General features: G+C 55.2%; 2 protein-coding genes across 5 annotated transcripts; both read left to right on the plus strand.

Moving 5' to 3' along the window:
* Positions 1 to 1,743: 1,743 nt before the first annotated feature.
* Positions 1,744 to 6,344, plus strand: S1PR5 (sphingosine-1-phosphate receptor 5). 3 transcript variants are annotated; one of them, XM_027547752.1, is made up of 3 exons: positions 1,858 to 2,284; positions 2,785 to 2,892; positions 4,063 to 6,344. In XM_027547752.1, the coding sequence occupies exon 3, from the start codon at positions 4,081 to 4,083 to the stop codon at positions 5,278 to 5,280; it is 1,200 nt and encodes a 399-aa protein (XP_027403553.1). In that variant the 5' UTR covers positions 1,858 to 2,284; positions 2,785 to 2,892; positions 4,063 to 4,080; the 3' UTR covers positions 5,281 to 6,344. The 3 variants fall into 3 exon arrangements, with proteins under 3 accessions (XP_027403554.1, XP_027403553.1, XP_027403552.1); XM_027547753.1 differs by lacking the exons at positions 1,858 to 2,284; positions 2,785 to 2,892 and adding an exon at positions 1,744 to 1,829; XM_027547751.1 differs by lacking the exon at positions 2,785 to 2,892 and having other exon boundaries at positions 1,859 to 2,284.
* A 2,692-nt stretch (positions 6,345 to 9,036) lies between these two features.
* KEAP1 (kelch like ECH associated protein 1) lies at positions 9,037 to 18,719 on the plus strand. 2 transcript variants are annotated; one of them, XM_027547749.1, is made up of 6 exons: positions 9,037 to 10,090; positions 12,174 to 12,859; positions 14,973 to 15,658; positions 17,209 to 17,414; positions 17,647 to 17,823; positions 17,955 to 18,719. In XM_027547749.1, exons 2-6 carry the CDS (start codon positions 12,221 to 12,223, stop codon positions 18,119 to 18,121), a joined length of 1,875 nt encoding a protein of 624 aa, XP_027403550.1. In that variant the 5' UTR covers positions 9,037 to 10,090; positions 12,174 to 12,220; the 3' UTR covers positions 18,122 to 18,719. The 2 variants fall into 2 exon arrangements, with proteins under 2 accessions (XP_027403550.1, XP_027403549.1); XM_027547748.1 differs by lacking the exon at positions 9,037 to 10,090 and adding an exon at positions 10,114 to 10,504.
* The last annotated feature ends 1,876 nt before the right edge of the window (positions 18,720 to 20,595 follow it).

Consider the following 20,595-nt stretch of genomic DNA (forward strand, 5'->3'; position numbering starts at 1 on the left):
GCCTCTCTGAGGAAGTGACTGCCTGGGAAGAGCTGGGGACAGGGTGTTCTGGTCACGCTGATCCCCAAGTCCCAAGGTCTTGAAGACTGTGAGGATGTGGTCTGGGGCCGGGGCGGGGTGCGGGGGGGAGACAGTGGGGCTGGAATAGGAAGAATGGAGATAAAAGAGGGAGAGACTGTGCCAGGCCTTGTGGGCCTTGAAGGCCTGGTATTTTTCGAATTTGGACTTTTACTCTGAGCCACATAGGGAGCCATGGGACCATCTGGAGCAGAAGAAGGCTGTGATCTTGTGGGATCTCATGCATGAAGCGGCACAAGTTGGGGGTGCTGGGCCGGGGACCCAGGGCCGGAAGCCCCCCTCCACTGTATATAGGGCCCGTGGGAGGTGAGATTGCCACTTGGGAGGTGAGAAGCAGCCACATTCCCACCCTAGGGTGTGGCTTCCCCTTTACAGAAGGGGGTCATTTATCAAGCACATGGCCCTGACACTTTGGGGAATCTTCAGGGCTCATCCTCGATGGCTTGGTGGGGGAGGCTGGGGGCTCCAGCACTCAAATCTTACCACACCCACCCCACCCAACAGCCATCTCCGCGCCCCCCAACTCTGGCTTCCCTGGCTGCGTTGCCCCAGTGCCTGATCTGTTGGAGCAGGCAAAGAGAAGAGAAGTCACTCAGTTCTGTTGACTCTTTGCGACCCCATGGACTGCAGCCTACCAGGCTCCTCCATCCTTGGGATTTTCCAGGCAAGAGAACTGGAGTGGGTTGCCATTGCCTTCTCCAAGGGATCTTCCCAACCCAGGTCTCCAGCGTTGTAGGCAGACGCTTTACCATCTGACCCACCAGGAAAGGAGCAGGGAAGAGTGGTTCTATTTGGAGCCACTGGGATCCCTAAGAAGTGACAGGAGGATGCAACCTAGCCTGGGTGCCCCAAGGGGTCTCTGTCCCGGGGGGCGTCCCTCTGACCCATCTGATCCATCTGCTGATCATCTCTGGGCCGCCCTCACCCCACCGGAGGCCGAGGCCGGCAGAACCTGAGGCGGCCGGTGCAAAGGGCACAGTCCTAGCGAAGGTCGCAGCAGCCAGGCCCAGCCCCCTCTTCCCGGCTCTGGCCTCTGATCGGAGGGAGCTTCCCAGCCTGGAAGCTCCTGGGAAGTGGGGGTGGCGGGTGCGGGGCCAGCTGGGACTGGCCCAATGGAGGAGCTGAGGCCTGGGAGAGGCGTGGGAGAGACACAGACGGAGAAAGACAAAGAAGCGACTGAGAGAGACACACACACACACACAGAGACGGAGAGAAACAGAGACGGAGACACCCCGAGAAATCAGGAGGGAGAAACACACGGAGAAAGTGAGGGAGACAGTCATTCATTCACTCACTAACTCCGCGGCTGCTTATTGGGCACGGGCTTGTGTCCAGGCAATGCCCAGAGCAGACACAAATCTCTGCCCCGGTGGGGCTGACTGTCTGGTGGGGACACAGCCCAGAAACCTGATAACCGAGTAAATCACGTTGTCCAGAGTGATAAAGGGGAGAGATACGGGGTGGGGGAAGCGGGACAACCAGGGGGACTTACGAGCCAGATTCTTCTTATCTGGGGAGGAGAAGATTCCCACCAGCATCTTGACTGCGCCTGCCCTTCCCCCACCCGCCCCAAACTGGGGATGGGAGAGGGGAAAGGGGGTGGGGCCTGAGCCCGAAGCCGACGGCTCTATCTGTTGGGGGGGAGGGGAATTGAGGCTACGGCTGCTAAAGACCCCTCTTAACCCGGGTTGCCGGGGTTCTTCCGCCGACTGGACGTCCTTGGGGTGCAGCCCAGGACGTTTAATCAGAAGGTAGGTGGTAAAAGGGGAGGGATCAGTGCCCAGAGCACAGAGGGGACCCCTCTATTAGGTGTTGGGGGGACAGGGGGGGAATAAACTCAGGTTGCGGCCGCCCGGGCTGAAGAACCCTCCCCCTGCTCGTGTCTCCGGATCCTCCCACCGCGACGGAGCGTCCCTGGGAGGGCCGCCCGGGCCCGGAGGGGGAAGCCGAGGGCTGGCCAGTGCCAGTCGGCGCCGAGGGCGCGTTCCGTTGCCGCGGCGGGTGGTACAGACTGGCAGACACGCGCTGGCAGCCGCGGGCTGGCAGCCCGTACCCCAAGAGGAGGAGGGGGCAACTGCTGGCGATTGCCAGCGCTCTGCCTTGGGGGCCGCCCTCTCGCCTGCCCCCAGCCCCGCCTCCCGAACAGGGGCCGCTCTCTCCGCTCCCGGCCGCGCGACTGTCGAGCGCGCACTACCTGGGCGCAGCGGTGAGTGTCCACCACCGGGTCCTTTCGCGCGCGGGGCTCGTCCCGGCCCGGGGGTGGGGGTTGCCCTGGCCACCACCCTTGTCCCCTTGGCTTGGATTTCTCGGGCCTTTCCCGAAGGCTCTTGGAAGGGGAAAACCTGAGATTTCGGGACTGGATGCGGGGACCCGGGATGGGGGTGGGAGGCACCCGGAATCCCCCCCGCCTCGTCCTCTCCCAGCCACATCATTGCAAGTTTCGCTACCTCACCCTTGTCTCCAGGCAAAAGGAGGAGAGGTGGGAGGTACACAGGCTGCGAACCACTGCGCAGTGTCCCCAGCGCAGCGAGTGTGACCCTGGGGTGACCCTCATCTGCGTGTGTTTGGTGTCCCCTTCCCCCCAGCATGGCTGAGTCCCTGACTCGCTGTGAGTCTGTATTTGCGCCTGATTCCCTGTGTGCAGCTCAAGCCGTCTGGGAGGCATTTGTTTCTGCCCTGTTCAATTAAATCCGTTCCCCTCCCCAGGCCCTGGTTTTCTCGTCTGTTCAGTGGGACTTCCGTGACTGTGTCTCAGTTTCTGCGTGGATGTGTTTGTGTGGAGCATGAAAATCTTTGTGTCTGCTTCTTTGCGAGGTACTTCGTCTGAGCCTCAGTTTCCTCGTTTGTAAATTGGGGTTAAGGGGAGAGCTGCCCAGGGTATTTTAGCGCGAAGTCACAGTTGGGAGGTATTATACTTTATTGAGGTGTATGTCCCTCTGCAAGAGTCTATGAGAGGTGAATTCCGTCTGCTGCCCTCAGGCTCTAGCCCTGCAAAATGGGTGGAGTTTTCTCTGCCTTCTCACTGAGGTTTTGCAGCGAATGAAGGGGGGAGTTCGCAGGGAAAAAACCTCTATGCAGCGAGGCGCGTAGATTGTGGGGTTCTGGGTCCCAGAGGGTGGGTGGAGGTTGTGAAATTGTGGCCTGTGAGACTAGGCATAAAATCCTGTCTGTGTGGAGGGGAATTTGTATATATCTTTCAGTGTCCCCTTGTCATGTGTGAATGTACTTCCTTTTTTTAAAATTTCTTTTTGTGCTTTCTTTTTTAAAAAACTATTTTTATTTTTGGCTGTGCTGGGTCTTTGTTGTTGCGTGAGCTTTCCTCTGGTTGCACCCAGTGGGGACCACTCTCTAGTTGCCCAGCTAGGACTTCTTGCGTGGGTTCTTTTGTTGCTCTAGGGAGCTCGGTTTTCAGTAGTTGCGGTGCCTAGGCTCAATAGTTGTGGCGCACAGGCTCAGTTGCTCTGCGGCCTGTGGGATCCTCCTGGACCAGGGATTGAACCCTTGTCTCCTGCACTGGGAGGTGGTGGATTCTTATCCACTGGACCACCAGGGAAGACCTGAACGTACTTTCATGGTTCCCTGAGAGGGTGTAACTGCGCATTTTGCCCTAGTTTGTGACTATCTGTGCACATGTCCTTGTCGATGTGTCACTGTATGTGTCCCTTTCTCTGTGTGGCTGTTTCTTTCTGTTTTTGACTAAGATGCCTCTGAGTATCCGTGCCTGTGTATGAATTATTAGTGTCCCTTTCATGTGGGACTCTGTTACCCTGTCCCTTCGTGATATGATTTGTCTCTTTGTGTCGGCCTGTCTCCATGGACACCCCCTCTTCTATCCCAAATTCCCTCTGGACCCCGGCGTGAGTGTAGGGTAGGGAGTAGGGGGTTAGAACCCCCTTCCCAGGTCAGGCACCGCTTATGCCTGCCTTCGCAGGCCGCCGGGGATGGTGACCATCAGGCCTGACATTGCTCCCAACCTCTCCGCAGCCCTGGGGCGGGCGGCCCATGGAGCCGGGGCTGCTGCGGCCTGCGCCGCGGGTGAGCGAGGTCATCCTCCAGCATTACAACTACACCGGCAAGCTCCGCGGTACGCGGTACCAGCCTGGTGCGGGACTGCGTGCAGACGCCGTCGTGTGCCTGGCCGTGTGCGCGCTCATCATGTTGGAGAACTTAGCCGTGCTGGTCGTGCTCGGACGCCACCCGCGCTTCCATGCGCCCATGTTCCTGCTTCTGGGCAGCCTCACGCTGTCCGACCTGCTGGCCGGCGCCGCCTATGCCGCCAACATCCTGCTGTCGGGGCCATTCACGCTGCGCCTGTCGCCCGGGCTCTGGTTCGCCCGTGAGGGCGGTGTCTTCGTGGCGCTCTCCGCGTCTGTGCTGAGCCTTTTGGCCATTGCACTCGAGCGCCTCCTCACCATGGAGCGTCGGGGACCCGCGCCCGCCGCCCGTCGGGGGCGCACGTTGGCGCTGGCGGCCGCCGCCTGGGGCTTGTCGCTGCTCCTCGGACTACTGCCAGCGCTCGGCTGGAACTGTCTGGGCCGTCTGGAGGCCTGCTCCACGGTCCTGCCGCTCTACGCCAAGGCCTACGTGCTCTTCTGCGTGCTCGCCTTTCTCGGCATTCTGGCTGCCATCTGCGCGCTCTACGCGCGGATATACTGCCAGGTTCGCTCCAAGGCGCGGCGCCTACGGGCGCACCCCAGGACTGGCGAGGGCGCCTCGATGCGCGCGCGCCACACGCCGCGCTCCTTGGCGCTGTTGCGCACGCTCAGCGTGGTGCTCCTGGCCTTCGTGGCTTGTTGGGGCCCTCTCTTCCTGCTGCTCTTGCTGGACGTGGCGTGCCCGGCGCGCGCCTGCCCTGTACTCCTGCAGGCGGACCCCTTCCTGGGCCTGGCCATGGCCAACTCGCTCCTGAACCCCATCATCTACACGTTCACCAACCTCGACCTGCGTCACGCGCTCCTGCGCCTCGTCTGCTGCAACCGGGGCCCCTGCTGCCGAGACCCAGGTGCCTCCCGGCGGCCTGGGAGCGCCCCTGGGGCTTCGGGCGACCTGCACCGCTGGCTGCCTCCCGGCCTGGATGGCAGCTCCAGCCGCTCCGAGCGCTCCTCGCCCCAGCGGGACGGGTTAGAGACCAGCGGTTCCACCGCCTGCCCTGGTGCACCCACGGTCGCCGGGACCCTGGTAACCCCGCCAGCTACAGACTGACGCCCTTTGACCGCGATTGCCCTTCCTAAGAGCACTTTTGCAGACTTTTTAAATACAGGAATTTATAGGAAAAAGCAGCCAAAGATGAAGATGGTGGAAGCAGAAAAGACCTAGGAAAATATATTTTATTGACGCTAAACTCCACAGCAATGAAGAAAACAGACAAAAATCCCTGCTTTTGTGGAAGTGATGTTCTTGTGTCGGACTCAGAGATGATAAGGGCGTGAAGAAGTGTGGAGATGATTCCGGTGACAATACAGTGATGCGATGGTGGTCAGGTGATGTCTTTTGGAAGAGGTGGTGACATGTGCTGTGAGCTGAGGTGATTATTATCCTGGGAACTTTTTTTTTTTTTTTTTTATCCTGGGAACTTTTATTTTTGGCATGTGGGATCTTAGTTCCCTAATCTGGAATGAACCCACAACCCCTGCAATGGAAGCAGGGAGTCCTAATTATGGACTGCAAGGGAATTCCTTGTCCTGGGAACTTCTGAAGGAAGAGCATTTCAGAATTGGGGAACAGCAGGTGCAAAGGTCCTAAGGCTAGAATATGCCTGTGTGTTCTCCCAAAAGCAAAGATCTTAGTGCTATTGGAGCAAGGATGGAGAGGCAGAGAAGAAACAAAGGAAAATAATGGGGCAGGTGGGGCAAAGCCTTATGGACCCAGGGGAGAAACTTCTTTTGCTCTGAGTGAAGTAGTACTCCTGGAAGGTTCTAGGCAGAGGAAGGACTTAATCAGGCTCAGGCATTTACAACTGCCTCTGCTCTCTGTAGAGGGTGAAGCCAGGAGAACTGGGTGATGGTAACTGCCTAGGAGAGTGATGACAAGGACTGGGACGTATGGATTCTCCACAGACTTGGGAGGGATTGGACAGAATTATTGAGGAATTGGGTGTGGGGGAGAAAGGAGTCAAGGACAGGTGTTCATTTTTAGAGGAGAGGCCAAAGACGGAGCACCCTAAAACTTGACTCTAGGAGACTCAGCCTGTTCCTCTGTGAAACAAGATTTTTTTGAAAGTGGTATCAGATCCTTCATAAAAGAATAAAAATATAATTGAATAATAAGAGTAATTAGTTGATTTTACCCTTGGTGGCTCAGATGGTAAAGAATCTGCCTGCAATGTAGAAGACCTGGGTTCGATCCCTGGGTTGGGAAGATCCCCTGGAGGAGGGCATGGCAACCCACTCCAGTATTCTTGCCTGGAGAATCCCCATGGACAGAGGAACCTGGTGGGCTGCAGTCCGTGGGGTTACAAAGAGTCGGACACAACTGATTGACTAAGCACAGAACAGGATAGTTACTCCCATAGTATTCTAGGCCTGGGACATGCCTTTTTCTCACCTTTCCTACAATCTTGTAAGGTAGGTTTTCTCACTCCCATTTGACAGATGAGGAGAATCCAGGAACTGAGTATTTTGTCCTATTTTCTGAGCCAGGATATTAGCCAAGGAGGTTAGGCTCCACATTTTCAAGAGGTCTGTTAAGCCCAGACCGACACTCCTTTGTTCAAGGGTCTGCATTTTTTGCCAGGGCGATATTAGGGCCCCCGGCTGTGCCCATGAAAGGTTCCAGGCATCCTGACCACAGTTCCCAGCTGTCTCGGGCTCCCAGCTGTCCCCAGGCACATTCCTAACCTCAGTGTGGAGAGGCAGGCTGGAGAGGGGCAGGGTGGGTTTGGGGAAAGGGCCTGGGGCTTCGGGTTCAGATTGTGGCACACCATTTGCCGGGACACGCGGTGTGTAGGGGTGCGGGTGAGGGGCACTGACGAGCCAGGGGAACTGAGTTCCCGTGGGCCACGCTCACACCGTCCCTGCATGCTGTAAGCACTGGGAAAACCAACCTATTTCCTGGAACACAAACACTCAAGCCTGGGGTCATATGCCAGTGTGCTTTGAGAACTGATTCTAATTTCCTACCTGGTTCCAGTATCCCCAGGCTCCTGTAATCTTCCAGAGCAACCTGAGCCACCCCACCCCATTGCTCAGTTGTTTGATGATGGTGTGATAGCAGAAGAGTTATTTATTTGTTCACATTTTACAAAATTCAAAAAGCACCAGTTCCCACTCCTGGATATATACACTTGGGAAACTTGCAGAGCCATTCTGTGGGTAAATGAGCTGAAATGTAAATACATCTTCTCTCTTTTTACACAACTTTAGCTTTGCTCTCCACCTTGCTTTGATCGTTTAATAGTATCATCTTGGAAATTGTTGCATGTCTAGATTTTGTACTGTGTTAATTGGACCAGCCTAGGTGCCTTAACAGAGAAGGCAACGGCAACCCACTCCAGTACTCTTGCCTGGAAAATCCCATGGACGGAGGAGCCTGGTAGTCTGCAGTCCATGGGGTCGAGATGAGTTGGACACAACTGAGGGACTTCACTTTCACTTTTCACTTTCATGCATTGGAGAAGGAAATGGCAACTCACTCCAGTGTTCTTGCCTGGAGAATCCCAGGGACGGGGGAGCCTGGTGGGCTGCCATCTATGGGGTCGCACAGAGTCGGACACGACTGAAGCGACTTAGCAGCCACAGCAGCGGGTGCCTTAAACAACCAAAGTTTATTTCTCATAGGGCTGGAAGTCCAAGATCAAGGTGTCAGCATGGTAAGCTTCTGGTGAGAACTCTCTTCCTAGCTTATAGACAGCTGCCTTGTGGCTGTGTCCTCACATGGTGGAGAAAGAGATCTAAGTTCTCTGGTGTTTCTTCTGATAAAGGCACTAATACCATCATGAGGGTCCCACCCTCATGACCTCATCTAAATCTACCTCCCCAAGCCCCCATCTCCAAATAACATCACTTATTTTTATATGTGGGCTCAGTCACTCAGTTGTGTCTGACTCTGGGACCCCATGGACTATAGCCTGCCAGGCTCCTCTGTCCATGGGATTTTCCCAGGAAGAATACTGGAATGGGTTGCCATTTCTTCCTTCAGGAGATTTTCCTGACCCAGGGATCAAACCCTAGTCTCCTGCATTGGGTGGCAGATTCTTTACCACTGTGCCACCTTGGAAGCCCAAATACCATCATCTTGTTATGTTAGGGCTTCAATATATGATGGTGGGGAGGGGGCACAGACCATAACACTTTTTATGTCACTATTTTTTAATTGAATAATTGCTTTACAGAGCTTTTTTTTTTTCACATTTAAAAATATTGAGGTAAAACATTTACACAGCTAATGGCTTCTTTTTACTGGCTGCATAGTATTTCACAGCATAGATTACACCAGGGCCCTAGGGATGCACACATGTTAAATCCAACACTTGGCATTTAAACACAGTATTGCAATAAACATCTGTGTACATACACCCTCCTAAACGTGTGCAAGGGTACCTTGGATAAATTACTGCACATGTCACTGCTGGGTCTCAGGGCTTGTAGATGTTAATTTTGAGATATACCAGAGGTTTCCTTTGGCATGTGGAGAAGGGTGTGGGTTTACTCACAGCCTCAGCCACTCCCCATACAGTATTTGGCGATTATGCTATGGCGCCACCTCTGGAGGCACTCAAACCACAGCTTCACCACCGCCACCGGCAAGGGAGGAGAAGCAAGGAACCCCACCCCAGCCTTCTCCTGCGTGGGATTAATCCCAAACCCAGAGCAGGGAGGCAGAATCTTCCAAATTCACCCCAGGGGCAGGCGGAATCCTTTCTTAGACCAGTATCTGTTCAGTCTAGCGTTTCATACAGACGGACTCTTAAAAGAAAAAAACCCCACATACATTTAAAAGTTAACTTTATATAACAAAGAGCATAAATGGAAAATCAGTATCACTTTCCATGGAAAATAACAATCATTCATATTTATTGAGCGCTAGCATTCTCAATTAGTTCTCCCAATAATCTACCAGGTAGGTGCCTGTATTATTAACATCTATTGCTACGTGGTGTCCAACTCTTTAAGACCCCAGGGACTGTATAGCCCACTAGGCTCCTCAGTCCATGAAATTTCCCCGGCAATGATACTAGAGTGGGTTGCGATTTCCTTCTCCAGGGCATCTCTTCGACCCAAGGATCGATCCTGTGTCCCCTGTATTGCAGAAGGATTCTTTACCGTTGAGCCACCACAGAAGCCCTATTAACATTTTACGAGGAAGGAAATTGAAGCATGGAGCGGTTAAATTATGGGTCCAGCCGCGCAGAGCTAGAGAGTGGCAGAGCCGGAGTTCGAATTCCCAACTGCGAGCTCCTCGCGCCTCCAGATTGGAGATAAAAAGTAAAAACAATGAAAACCCCAGTAGGTAGGTAGACAGCTCTGCCGGGATCCTTCGGCCACCTGAACGTGAGGCCTGCACTGTGCGGAGTTAAAAGAAGAGCAGGTCGTGGGAAGCAGACTCGCGCTGAGACGACGAAACACGGCGGATGGAAGGGACTGCGAAGGGGTGGGGGGACGGGCCTGGTGGGCTTAGCCGTGGCGCCCTTGCCCGCCGCCCTATTCCTCGCCCATCGGCGCCGGGCACCTGAGGGAAGGGCGGGGAATCACGACTCCTTCCCCGCCGCGCCCTCTCCGCCCTCTCCCCGCCTCCTTCTCGGGCGTCCCGAGGCTAACCCCCCACTCGACGGCCGCGACCCCGTAGGCCCCGCCGACCCGGAGCCCAGCCACAACCCCCTCCCCCGCCGCCCCGGACAGTGGAAGCGCTCGCGGGTCTTCAATAGCGAAAGTCAGGCGGGAGCCGCCCCCGAGGCAGGCCACGGCCCCTCGGGCTTCCCGGAAGCTCGGTGCGCGGGTGGCACCAACGTGCCAGGAGCCACCGCCGCGCCCCCTGGCATCCCCACCCCGCGGTGAGAGTATCGGAGGCTACGCAGGTGAACGCACAAGCGGCGGCGGGGAGGGGTATCCGGTGATCCCGGGTGCAGGGAAGCGCTGAGCCTCGAACTCGGGGCTTTGATTCTAGGCGGCTCCGACCACGCGGGCTGGGTGCGCCCAGGGATGGTTGCTTGGCCCCGCCGCGATTACCGGCACTGCGGACGCCGCTCTGGGGCTGCGCAACTGGGCAACAGCGAGCGTGGGCGGGGAAGCGGGGGTGGGGGGGAGCGGCCCGCTGCCGTCTCCGCCGCCCGAGGCCCGGGGCCGCGGGGACTTTTATTCTGACACGGCCGGCTCCCGGCTCTGCTTAGTCATGGTGACCTGCGCGCGTTCCGCGCCTCCCCCCTGCGAGCTGCGATGGAGGCGCCCGGGCCTGGGCGACGGAGGCGGAGCCCGAGCGCGGCCATGGCGGGGTGAGTGAAGTGGCCCGCGCCCGGGCTGAGGGCACCGAGGGTCTAGAGTGCTCTGCGACCATGTCCGGGGGCCGGAGCACTGGGCGATGCGGGGCCCGGTCGCCTCGGGGTTTCCCGCGGCTCTGCGGAGGGCCAGGAGGGCGCGGCTCGAGTCCGGACCTTTTGTTGGACGGCGCGACCGGCGGGTGATTCCTGGAGCGAGAGGCCCAGGAAGCGTCGCTCGGACGGAAGCCCGGGGATCCCGGGGCGTTTGTGGCGGGGGGGACCTTGGTCTGCGCCCCGGGGCTTACGATGGAAAGGCCGCGGCGGGGTCACTTCCTCCCTTCTCTAGGCCTTGGCTGCGCCGGCGGGACATGCGCAGTGCCCCCCGCCCCCCCCTCCACTTACCGCTTCTTGGCGGGGGGGTGGGGGAGAAGTGTCCGGTGCCCAGGGGGCACCGTTGACCGTTTGGCTAAAGACCAAGAGGCAGGCCCGGGCCTCGGCTGGGGAGAGGCGGCTAAGCAGTGTCCAGGGCACGGTGGAAGAGGAGGGTGCTCTGGCAGGCACAGTGGAGTGGGCAGTCAGCCAGCCGCAGCTTACTGACCCCTGCATAGTGCCAGGCTCCAGGCGGACTGCAGGGGAGGCACAGGAGAGGGTGGGCAGGACCCTGACCTACACAGGGCTACCTGCCCTCTGAATACTGGGGCTCAGGGCCAGAGAGACCCTTCATCCATCAGCAAGCAAGCAAAGGAGCTAATTTCCATTCCTGACAAGTGGTGTGATGGAAATAAAACAGAGAGGAGGTGACTCTGAGTGGAGCCCAGGGAACAATAAGAAGAACCTCTTGTAGATCCCCTGCCTTCTCTTTGCTTGACTTTTTCAAACCCAGCTCACGCCCTGACCCTCCAGACTCCACAGGGTTCACAGACACCCTCCCTTCACTAGTCTTTCCCTCTCATCACACTCTTCCCTGATTCTCCAGGTCAGCTCTCATTCTGCCTCTGAGTCTTTGCACTCACTGTTCCCTCTGCCTGGAAAGCTAACAACCACCCACCCACCCCCCTACCTGCCCCCTTCATAAGTTCATCCTTCTAGTCCCAGCTCCAAGACAGGCCTGGACTACCTGATTTTAAATAAACACCTGCACGGCACACTGTCACAATGCTGTTGTCATTTTCTTCATGACCCCAAATCTTGCTTATTTCACTTATAGTCCTTTTTTCCCCGGTGTTGGCTCCAGGGGGGCTCATTGCATGTCTGTCTGGCTCCTTGCTGTGTCTCTGGTGCCTAGAACAGTGCCTGGACATGCCCGAGAAATGTTGATGGGGTGAATGAAGGAATGAGTTGGACATGCTGTGAGAAGGGGTGGGCCCCGGAGAGCTGGAACAGAATGGGCAAAGGGAACAGGTGGACGGGAGCTGACTATGAAGGGCTTTGCAGGCCATTGAAGAGTTTGGTTTTATTCTTCATGCCACAGAGAATGATGGGATTCTGAGCAGGGGAGGGGCACCATGTGACCTACCATTTAAGGTGGGCCCTTGGACTGGTGGGGCCATGGGTCAGTTAGGGAGCGCAAATGAACACTGCTTTCCCCGGGCTTGGAAGGAAAACTGGTCTCGGAGTCACTTTATCTTAGAAAAGAAGGCCTAGCCCCCAGCCCCGTGCCCAGCCCTGTGCTCTCCCCCTCCAGGCCCCTGAGTGCCAGTGGTGGTGTTGTCCCTTGTCACCTGGAACCCCATGCAGCCGGAACCCAGGCCTAGCGGGGCCGGGGCCCATACCCAATTCCTGCCCCTGAGATCACAGCGCCCTGAGGGGGCAGGGGACACGGCGATGTACGCCTCCACCGAGTGCAAGGCCGAGGTGACGCCTTCCCAGCATGGCAACCGCACCTTCAGCTACACCCTGGAGGACCACACGAAGCAGGCCTTTGGCATCATGAACGAACTGCGGCTCAGCCAGCAGCTATGCGACGTGACGCTGCAGGTCAAGTACCAGGACGCACCTGCCGCCCAGTTCATGGCCCACAAGGTGGTGCTGGCCTCGTCCAGCCCCGTCTTCAAGGCCATGTTCACCAACGGTCTGCGGGAGCAGGGCATGGAGGTGGTGTCCATTGAGGGCATCCACCCAAAGGTCATGGAGCGGCTCATTGAGTTTGCCTACACCGCGTCCATTTCCATGGGGGAGAAGTGTGTGCTCCATGTCATGAACGGTGCTGTCATGTACCAGATCGACAGCGTGGTCCGCGCCTGCAGCGACTTCCTGGTGCAGCAGCTGGATCCCAGCAACGCCATTGGCATCGCCAACTTTGCCGAGCAGATTGGCTGTACGGAGCTGCACCAGCGTGCCCGGGAATACATCTACATGCACTTTGGGGAGGTGAGTGAGGGGTGGGGACATGGCACCAGGGCTTCAGAGCAGCCTTGGGAGGACCGGGAAACAGACAGGTGGGTCATCACCGTCTCCCCTAGAGAGGTGAAGGGTCAAGGCAAGGAGATGGAGAAAAATAGGGTTGAGCTCCCAGTCTACATATCTGTGACAAATCTGGGAAACAGCTGAAGAAACTGAGACCTTCATGGGTCTTTGGGCTCCCTTGGGTCAAAGGTGGGGACAGAGGGCAGTGACTATGACAGCAGTTCCACCATAGGCTGCCCTGAGCAGGGCCTGACGTTCCAGGCAGTCAGTAAATATTTATTGAACACCCGTGACATGCTGTCAACTGCCAGTGTTTTCTTTAGTCCACAGAGTATTGTGCTTACACTAATCTTTGTTTCATTTTCATTTTTAAGTGGAGGAAGTTGTGAGTAGAGAAAATGAGTGCTTGTTGAATACTTGGTGTGGGCCAGCCTCTGTTCTAAGTGATTTCCAGCCTTTAAATCTCTGAGTCTTCCCAGCTATCCTAGGACGTATGCTTTGGAGTGCCTTCCTGGAATTTTTTTTTGCCACACCACATAGCTTGCAGGATCTTAGTTCCCCGACCAGGGATTGAACCCTGGCCCTGGCAGTGAAAGCGCTGAGTCCCAACCACTGGACCACCAAGGAACTCCCCCTTCCTGGAAATTTTTAAAATCATCCTCCTGTGGCTGGGGCCAGCTAGGTGGACACTAGTCTTGGTCTCCATGCCTCTCATTCTCTACCATCTTGGGGGTTGACCAAATGCCCCAAGAAGCTCTGACGTTAGTCTTAGAACTTACGGCTTCCAGGATGGTGGCCCAAGAGCAGGGTTGTCCCACTGACCTGCACAACACTGGTGTCAGGGGGTTGCCTCGGCTTGGAGTAACAGGAAGTTTGGATCCCCCTGATGTGGGGTGACTGAAATTATTTATATAGACCAGTGCCGGACAAGAAATATTTACCTTAGCAATAACCCTGCTATGAATTAGCAACTAATATAATCCCCCCCTTTTTGGAGAAGGCAGTGGCACCCCACTCCAGTACTCTTGCCTGGAAAATCCCATGGACGGAGGAGCCTGGTAGGCTGCAGTCCATGGGGTCGCCGGGAGTCGGACACGACTGAGCGACTTCACTTTCACTTTTCACTTTCATGCATTGGAGAAGGAAATGGCAACCCACTCCAGTGCTCTTGCCTGGAGAATCCCAGGGACGGGGGAGCCTGGTGGGCTGCCGTCTATGGGGTCACACAGAGTCAGACACGACTGAAGTGACTTAGCATAGCATAGCATAATCCCCCTTTTATAGAGGAAGAAAACCAAGGCACGGAGTGTGTTAGGTTTTTGCCCAAGGTGGTACAATTAGAAGGTAGTGGGCCAACACTGCAACTCAGGCTGCTTTCTTCAAGCCTGAATTTTTTTTTCTTTCTAACATATTCTGTTGCTATTTGCTTTGAAGTCAGTCTGCTCTTTTGAAAAAATAATTTCATTAAAAAAAGAAAAGGGTAACATTCTTACACTTAAGATACAAAATGATACAAAATCTAAGAGGTGACGTTTCTTTTTCCCATTTATGTACTTACCTGCTATATGCCTGGCATGTAGTGTTAACTCATTGAATTCTCACACACTGAGCGTTTAATACTATTCAAATGCCTGTTTCTTTTCTTCCTTAAATTTTTGTTTATTTATGGCTGTGCTGGGGCTTCGTTGCTGTTCCCAGGCTTTCCTTAGTTGCAGTGAGCAGGGCCTCTCTGACTGCGCTGTGCAGGCTCCTCAGTGCAGTGCTTCTCTTGTTGTGGAGCACTGGCTCTAGAGCAAGAGCTCAAGATTATGGCACATGGGCTTAGTTGCCCCAAGGCATGTGGTATCTTCCCAGTCTAGGGATCAAACCTGTGTCCCCTGCATTGGCAGGTAGATTCTTAATCACTGGACCACCAGGGAAGTCCCTCGAATGCCTATTTCACACCTGAGGAAGCTGAGATTAGCAGAGGCAGATTGAGTGTCTTGTCCAAGGTCCTAGCAGGGGCTTGGCGAGGGGCTGGGAGGTGGGAGTGGAGAGAGACCTGTAAGTCAGCCCATGACACTGTCGCCCTCTGCAGGTGGCCAAGCAAGAGGAGTTCTTCAACCTGTCCCACTGCCAGCTGGCGACCCTCATCAGCCGGGATGACCTGAACGTGCGTTGCGAGTCCGAGGTCTTCCACGCCTGCATCAACTGGGTCAAGTATGACTGCGAGCAGCGGCGCTTCTACGTGCAGGCGCTGCTGCGGGCTGTGCGCTGCCACTCGCTCACGCCCCACTTCCTGCAGATGCAGCTGCAAAAGTGTGAGATCCTGCAGTCGGACTCCCGCTGCAAGGACTACCTGGTGAAGATCTTCCAGGAGCTCACCCTGCACAAGCCCACGCAAGTGATGCCCTGCCGGGCGCCCAAGGTGGGCCGCCTTATCTACACGGCTGGTGGCTACTTCCGCCAGTCGCTCAGCTACCTGGAGGCCTACAACCCGAGCGATGGCACCTGGCTCCGGCTGGCGGACCTGCAGGTGCCCCGGAGCGGCCTGGCGGGCTGTGTGGTGGGTGGGCTGCTGTACGCCGTGGGCGGCCGCAACAACTCGCCTGATGGTAACACCGACTCCAGCGCCCTGGACTGCTACAACCCCATGACCAACCAGTGGTCACCCTGCGCCTCCATGAGCGTACCCCGCAACCGAATTGGGGTGGGCGTCATCGACGGGCATATCTATGCCGTTGGCGGCTCCCATGGCTGTATCCACCACAACAGTGTGGAGAGGTGAGTGGTGCAGGAGGCGTGGGATCTGGGGCTTCTGCTGCTAACACGTCCCCCACCACTGGGATCTGAGGGTTCCTCCTGTCTTTCTTTTAAGATATTTGTTTATTTATTGTTGTCTGTGCTGGGTCTTCGTTGCTGCACGCAGGCTTTCTCCAGTTGCTGCGAGCCAGGGCTACTTTTCGTTGTGGTGCACAGGCTTCTTATTGCAGTGGCTTCTCTCGTGGAGCACAAGCTCTAAGCCCACCAGCTTCGGTAGTTGCAGCACGCGGGCTCAGCAGTTGTGACAGGCCTAGTTGCTCCACGGCACATGAATCTTCCTGATTGAAGACACAGGGCTCGAACCCACGTCCCCTGCCTTGGTAGGTGGATTCTTATCCACTGCACCTCCATGGACATCTTCCCTCAATTGTTGAGTGCTTTTCTCTGTGCCTTGCCTTCAGGGAGTGGAAGCCTCAAGGTGAAGCTAAACTCCTGGGGGATGTATGGTCATGACCCTGGATGATGTGTCTTGGCCTGGGAACTGTTTACAGGGCCATCACATACCCATACAACGACTATTAGCAGATTTGGAAAAAGTTCCATCAGTTTGAAACTGTCGGAATGTTAATATGCTAATTTATCTGCCATCTATCCACAAATGGTTGTAAGAAACACACAAATGAGGTCTGTTAACGTGGAAGGTGCCCCCTTAGACGTGGTGCCCTGTGCAGTACACAGTCTGTGTACAGTACAGCTGTGCATGGTGACCCTGTGTTTGCGTGCGTGCGTGCTCACTCAGTATGTCTGACTCTGTGACCCCATGGACTATATAGCCCACCAGGCTCCTCTGTCCATGGGATTTCCTGGGCAAGAATACTGGATTGGGTTGCCATTTCCTCCTCCAGGGGATCTTCCTGGGCAAGAATACTGGAGTGGGTTGCCATTTCCTCCTCCAGAGGATCTTCCTGAGCCAGGAACTGAACTGGTGTCTCCTATGTCTCCTGCATTCACACAACACTTAGCTTAGGCAGTGGTCTAATGGAGCCATTTGAGTCCAGCAGAGGTGCAGGCGACCTTGAGCAGATGAGGACCATGACCCTCAGTTTCCTTGTCTAGAAAACGGACCTACTGATAACTTGCATTGTAGGGAATCCTTGTGAGAATTGAAGAGTTCAAGTAAGGGGCTTCCCAGGTGTTGCAGTGGTAAAGAATCCACCTGCCAATGCAGGAGACATGGGTTCTATCCCTAGTCTAGGAAGATCCCACATACCTCAGAGCAACTATAAGCCAGTGCGTCATAACTATTCAGCCAGTGCTGTAGGAGCCCTGGAGCAGAAACTACTGAAGCCCACCTGCTCTAGAGCCCATGCTCCACAACTAGAGAAGCCGCTGCAGTGAGAAGCTGCGCACCGCAACTAGAGAAAAGCCTGTGCAGCCAGGAAGGCCCAGCATAGCCAAATAAAATTTTTTTTTTAATTAAAAAGAAAAAAAAAACACAGTGGAATATCAGTGGGGGTCAGTGTCTCAGGCCGGCTGGGGCTGCTGTTGTCATTGCTACTCTGTTGTGGCAGGTATGAGCCGGAGGGGGACGAGTGGCACTTGGTGGCCCCGATGCTGACACGAAGGATCGGGGTGGGAGTGGCTGTCCTCAACCGTCTGCTCTACGCGGTCGGGGGCTTCGACGGGACAAACCGCCTCAACTCAGCCGAGTGTTACTACCCAGAGAGAAACGAGTGGCGGATGATCACACCCATGAACACCATCCGAAGCGGAGCAGGTGGGAGGGGGCTGCGGGGAGGGGAGCAAGGAGGAGCACCCTCCCCACCCTGGGAGTGATGCTTATAGAGTTCATGCTCCTTGCTCTTGGCTTTGTCTCTACAGGGCCCCTCAGGAGAGGGGAGGAAGGAAGACGGGTGACGGGAGAGGGGAGGGTGTCCCCCCAGGAAGGTGATGGCTGGGTCCCCCAAGGCCAGGCCCTGGAGTCACCCTCTCTGTGTCGTCCGGTTTAGGAGTCTGCGTCCTGCACAACTGTATCTATGCCGCGGGGGGCTACGATGGTCAGGACCAGCTCAACAGCGTAGAGCGCTACGACGTGGAGACAGAAACGTGGACGTTCGTAGCCCCCATGAAGCATCGGCGAAGCGCCCTGGGAATTACCGTTCACCAGGGAAGGATCTACGTTCTTGGTGAGGCCTGGGCGGAGAAGCCCACCTAGCCCCTTTCAGTAGGAGGGTTTCACATGCTTCCTTCCTTCCTACCCCCCCAACCCCCACCCCCTTGGAGTAGTGACCGACCATCCCTCCTGCCCTCCCTGCAGGGGGCTACGACGGTCACACATTCTTGGACAGCGTGGAGTGTTATGACCCAGACACGGACACCTGGAGCGAGGTGACCCGAATGACCTCTGGCCGGAGTGGGGTGGGCGTGGCTGTCACCATGGAACCCTGCCGGAAGCAGATTGACCAGCAGAACTGTACCTGTTGAGCCGCTTCTGTTTCCTGAGCGGGGGGAAAAAAAAGGTCCGATCCAGAGTATTGTCGTTTCTGTACAAAAAAAAAAAAAAAAACAAAACAGGGACAAATGAAGAGGCTCCACAGCGCAATTCGTGGCCTCCAGAATGGGAGGCTGGGACACCACGGTGTTCCAATCACGACGTGAAAGAAAAGAAGGCTAGAGTGGGAACTCGTGAGCCTGCCAGAGCAGTCCCAGGAATGTCCAACGAGAGCCTGCCCAGGAGGTGGGCACGGGAAGGATGGGCTCCCCAGAGAGAGGCCCCCCACACCCGCTACCCCAAGACTAGGCCTGGCTCCCCCACAGGCAGCTGCCACCTCCCTGTGGGATGAAAGCAGGTGCCGGGGACAGGCTGGTTTTCATCCCCTGCGTCTTTGTGCTTATTTCCTAAAGGCCTGGGAAGAAGCCCACGGAGGCCTTGGGGGAGGAGGCCCCTCCAGAGGTGTGGACCCCAGGAATGGGCCTGTACATAGAAACCACTGGATTTTGCTGCCCGGACAGTCATTTTGTTGATAAATAGCCCTGTAACTTTCAGATGAAAATAAAGAACAAACTAACTAGCGTCTTCCAACTGGGCTGTCAGCCAGAGATCTCAAACCTGTGGGGACAGAATGGCCGCTTCTCCTGACATGCACTCAAGTCTTTTGATTTAAGGCTTGGGTTTGAAACCAGTTTGTTATCTCGTCCCCGCTGAATTTTGATATGTAGGGCATCTTTCTCCCCATGAGCAAGCCACACAGGGCTCAGCTTTGCCTATCACTTTCAACTGCTTTGGAGATAATGACCTTGACACCTCCTTGACACCTCTCCTAGGGCTCCCCGATATTAATTGCACACATGCGCAGTTTATATTTTCACAGTATATATTATATTATTATATTTTCACAGTTTATATTAAGGCAGAAGATCCCCAATATAGGCTTCTCGGATGGCTCTGTGGTAAAGAAGCTGCCTGCCATGCAGGAGACTTGGGTTCTATCCCTGGGTCGGGAGGATCCCCTGGAGAAGGAAATGGCAACCCACTGCAGTATTCTTGCCTGGGAAATTCCATGGACAGAGAAGCCTGGCAGGCTACAGTCCGTGGAGTCGCAATTGAGTGTCCAAACAATAACAATAACTATCCCCAACATGCCTTCCAATTCAGTGAAAGTCCATCAGGTCATATTTATGCACTTCAGTAACACCGACCGAGGCTTTTGTTTTATTTAGGTGCCTGGGTATTCAAAAGACAAAGGGGTTCTTAGGAGTTTTCTTAGGCAAAGGGCTCAATAGCTTGGCTCCTTCTGAACAGCCTGTGTGACGGGATTATGTGGCCTGGATCTTTTCTTCTGCCTGTCAACTCTATTCGTGCTGGGGGAGTGGAGAAAAGAATGGTCTCAACTGTTGGGGATTTCACAGATTCTTCCAAACAGCTTAGCGAGGGAACATTTGATTCTTTCCCTGCCAGCAAAAACATCCTACCTCCCATCTCTGTGGCTTCACTCAGGCCACCCAAAGGCGGTCTTAGTTGCCGTCTCTAGTTGCCCACTTCTCTGGTCCTTGTCCTAAGATTTTTATGGAACAAGAAAATAAATCTGGGAATTCCCTGGCAGTCCAGTGGTTAAGGACTCAGGGCTTTCACTGCTGGGGCCCAGCCTCCATCCCTGGTCCAGGAACTAAGAGTCTGCAAGCCATGTGGTGAGGCCAAAAAAAAAAATGTTGGTTGCATTGAGTGGATGGGGAAAACTAGAAATTGGAAACATATCTAGATAGTCTTAGCATTTGCAATGTATTTCTACACGTCATTTGATCCTCAATGGTGCTATGAGCTAAGAAGGGCAAGCCTGAGTTGTTTTTTGAAAACCTTTATGCATTTCGCCATGTCGGATCTTGGTTGTGGAAAATCTTTGATCTTTGTTGAGGCATGTGGGATGTTTTAGTTGTGCATGTGAACTCTTAATTGTGGCATGTAGGATTTAGATCCCTGACCAGGGATCCAACCTGGGGTCCCCCGCATTAGGAGCATGGAGTCTTAGACACTGGACCACCAGGGAAGTCCCCGAACTCTACAGATGAGAAGAAGAGGTTCAGAGAAGTGACCTGCCCAAGTGGTGGGGTGCAGACTTGACCTGTGTGGTACCCCAAAGCAGTCCCTCTCAGCCACAACTTGCTCCACCTGTGTTTGTCCAAGGGGATGTTACAGAAGTCCCATGGCAGCCCTTCCCTGGAGGTCCAGTGGTTAAGACTCACTCTGCACTTCCACTGCAGGGGACACAGGTTCAAGGTTCAATCTCTAGTCGGGGAACTAATATCCCACATGCTATGCAACTCGGCCAAAATAAGTAAGCAAATAATCGCACACGTGTGCTTAGTCATGGCTGACTCTGCGACCTTATGGTGGCATATGTAGCCCACCAGGCTCTCTTGTCCATGGGATTTTGCAGACAAGAATACTAGAGTGGGTTGCC

This window comes from Bos indicus x Bos taurus, chromosome 7 (assembly GCF_003369695.1).
Source record: "Bos indicus x Bos taurus breed Angus x Brahman F1 hybrid chromosome 7, Bos_hybrid_MaternalHap_v2.0, whole genome shotgun sequence".
Lineage (NCBI taxonomy): Eukaryota > Metazoa > Chordata > Mammalia > Artiodactyla > Bovidae > Bos > Bos indicus x Bos taurus.

Excerpts from the sequence above, each read along its gene's own strand:
- S1PR5 (XM_027547753.1), top strand. The coding sequence starts at position 4,081 with ATGGAGCCGGGGCTGCTGCGGCCTGCGCCGCGGGTGAGCGAGGTCATC.
- KEAP1 (XM_027547749.1), top strand. The coding sequence starts at position 12,221 with ATGCAGCCGGAACCCAGGCCTAGCGGGGCCGGGGCCCATACCCAATTC. Across the intron at positions 12,860-14,972 it reads TCTACATGCACTTTGGGGAG|GTGGCCAAGCAAGAGGAGTT; the intron begins GTGAGTGAGGGG and ends CGCCCTCTGCAG. Across the intron at positions 17,824-17,954 it reads GGGAAGGATCTACGTTCTTG|GGGGCTACGACGGTCACACA; the intron begins GTGAGGCCTGGG and ends CCCTCCCTGCAG.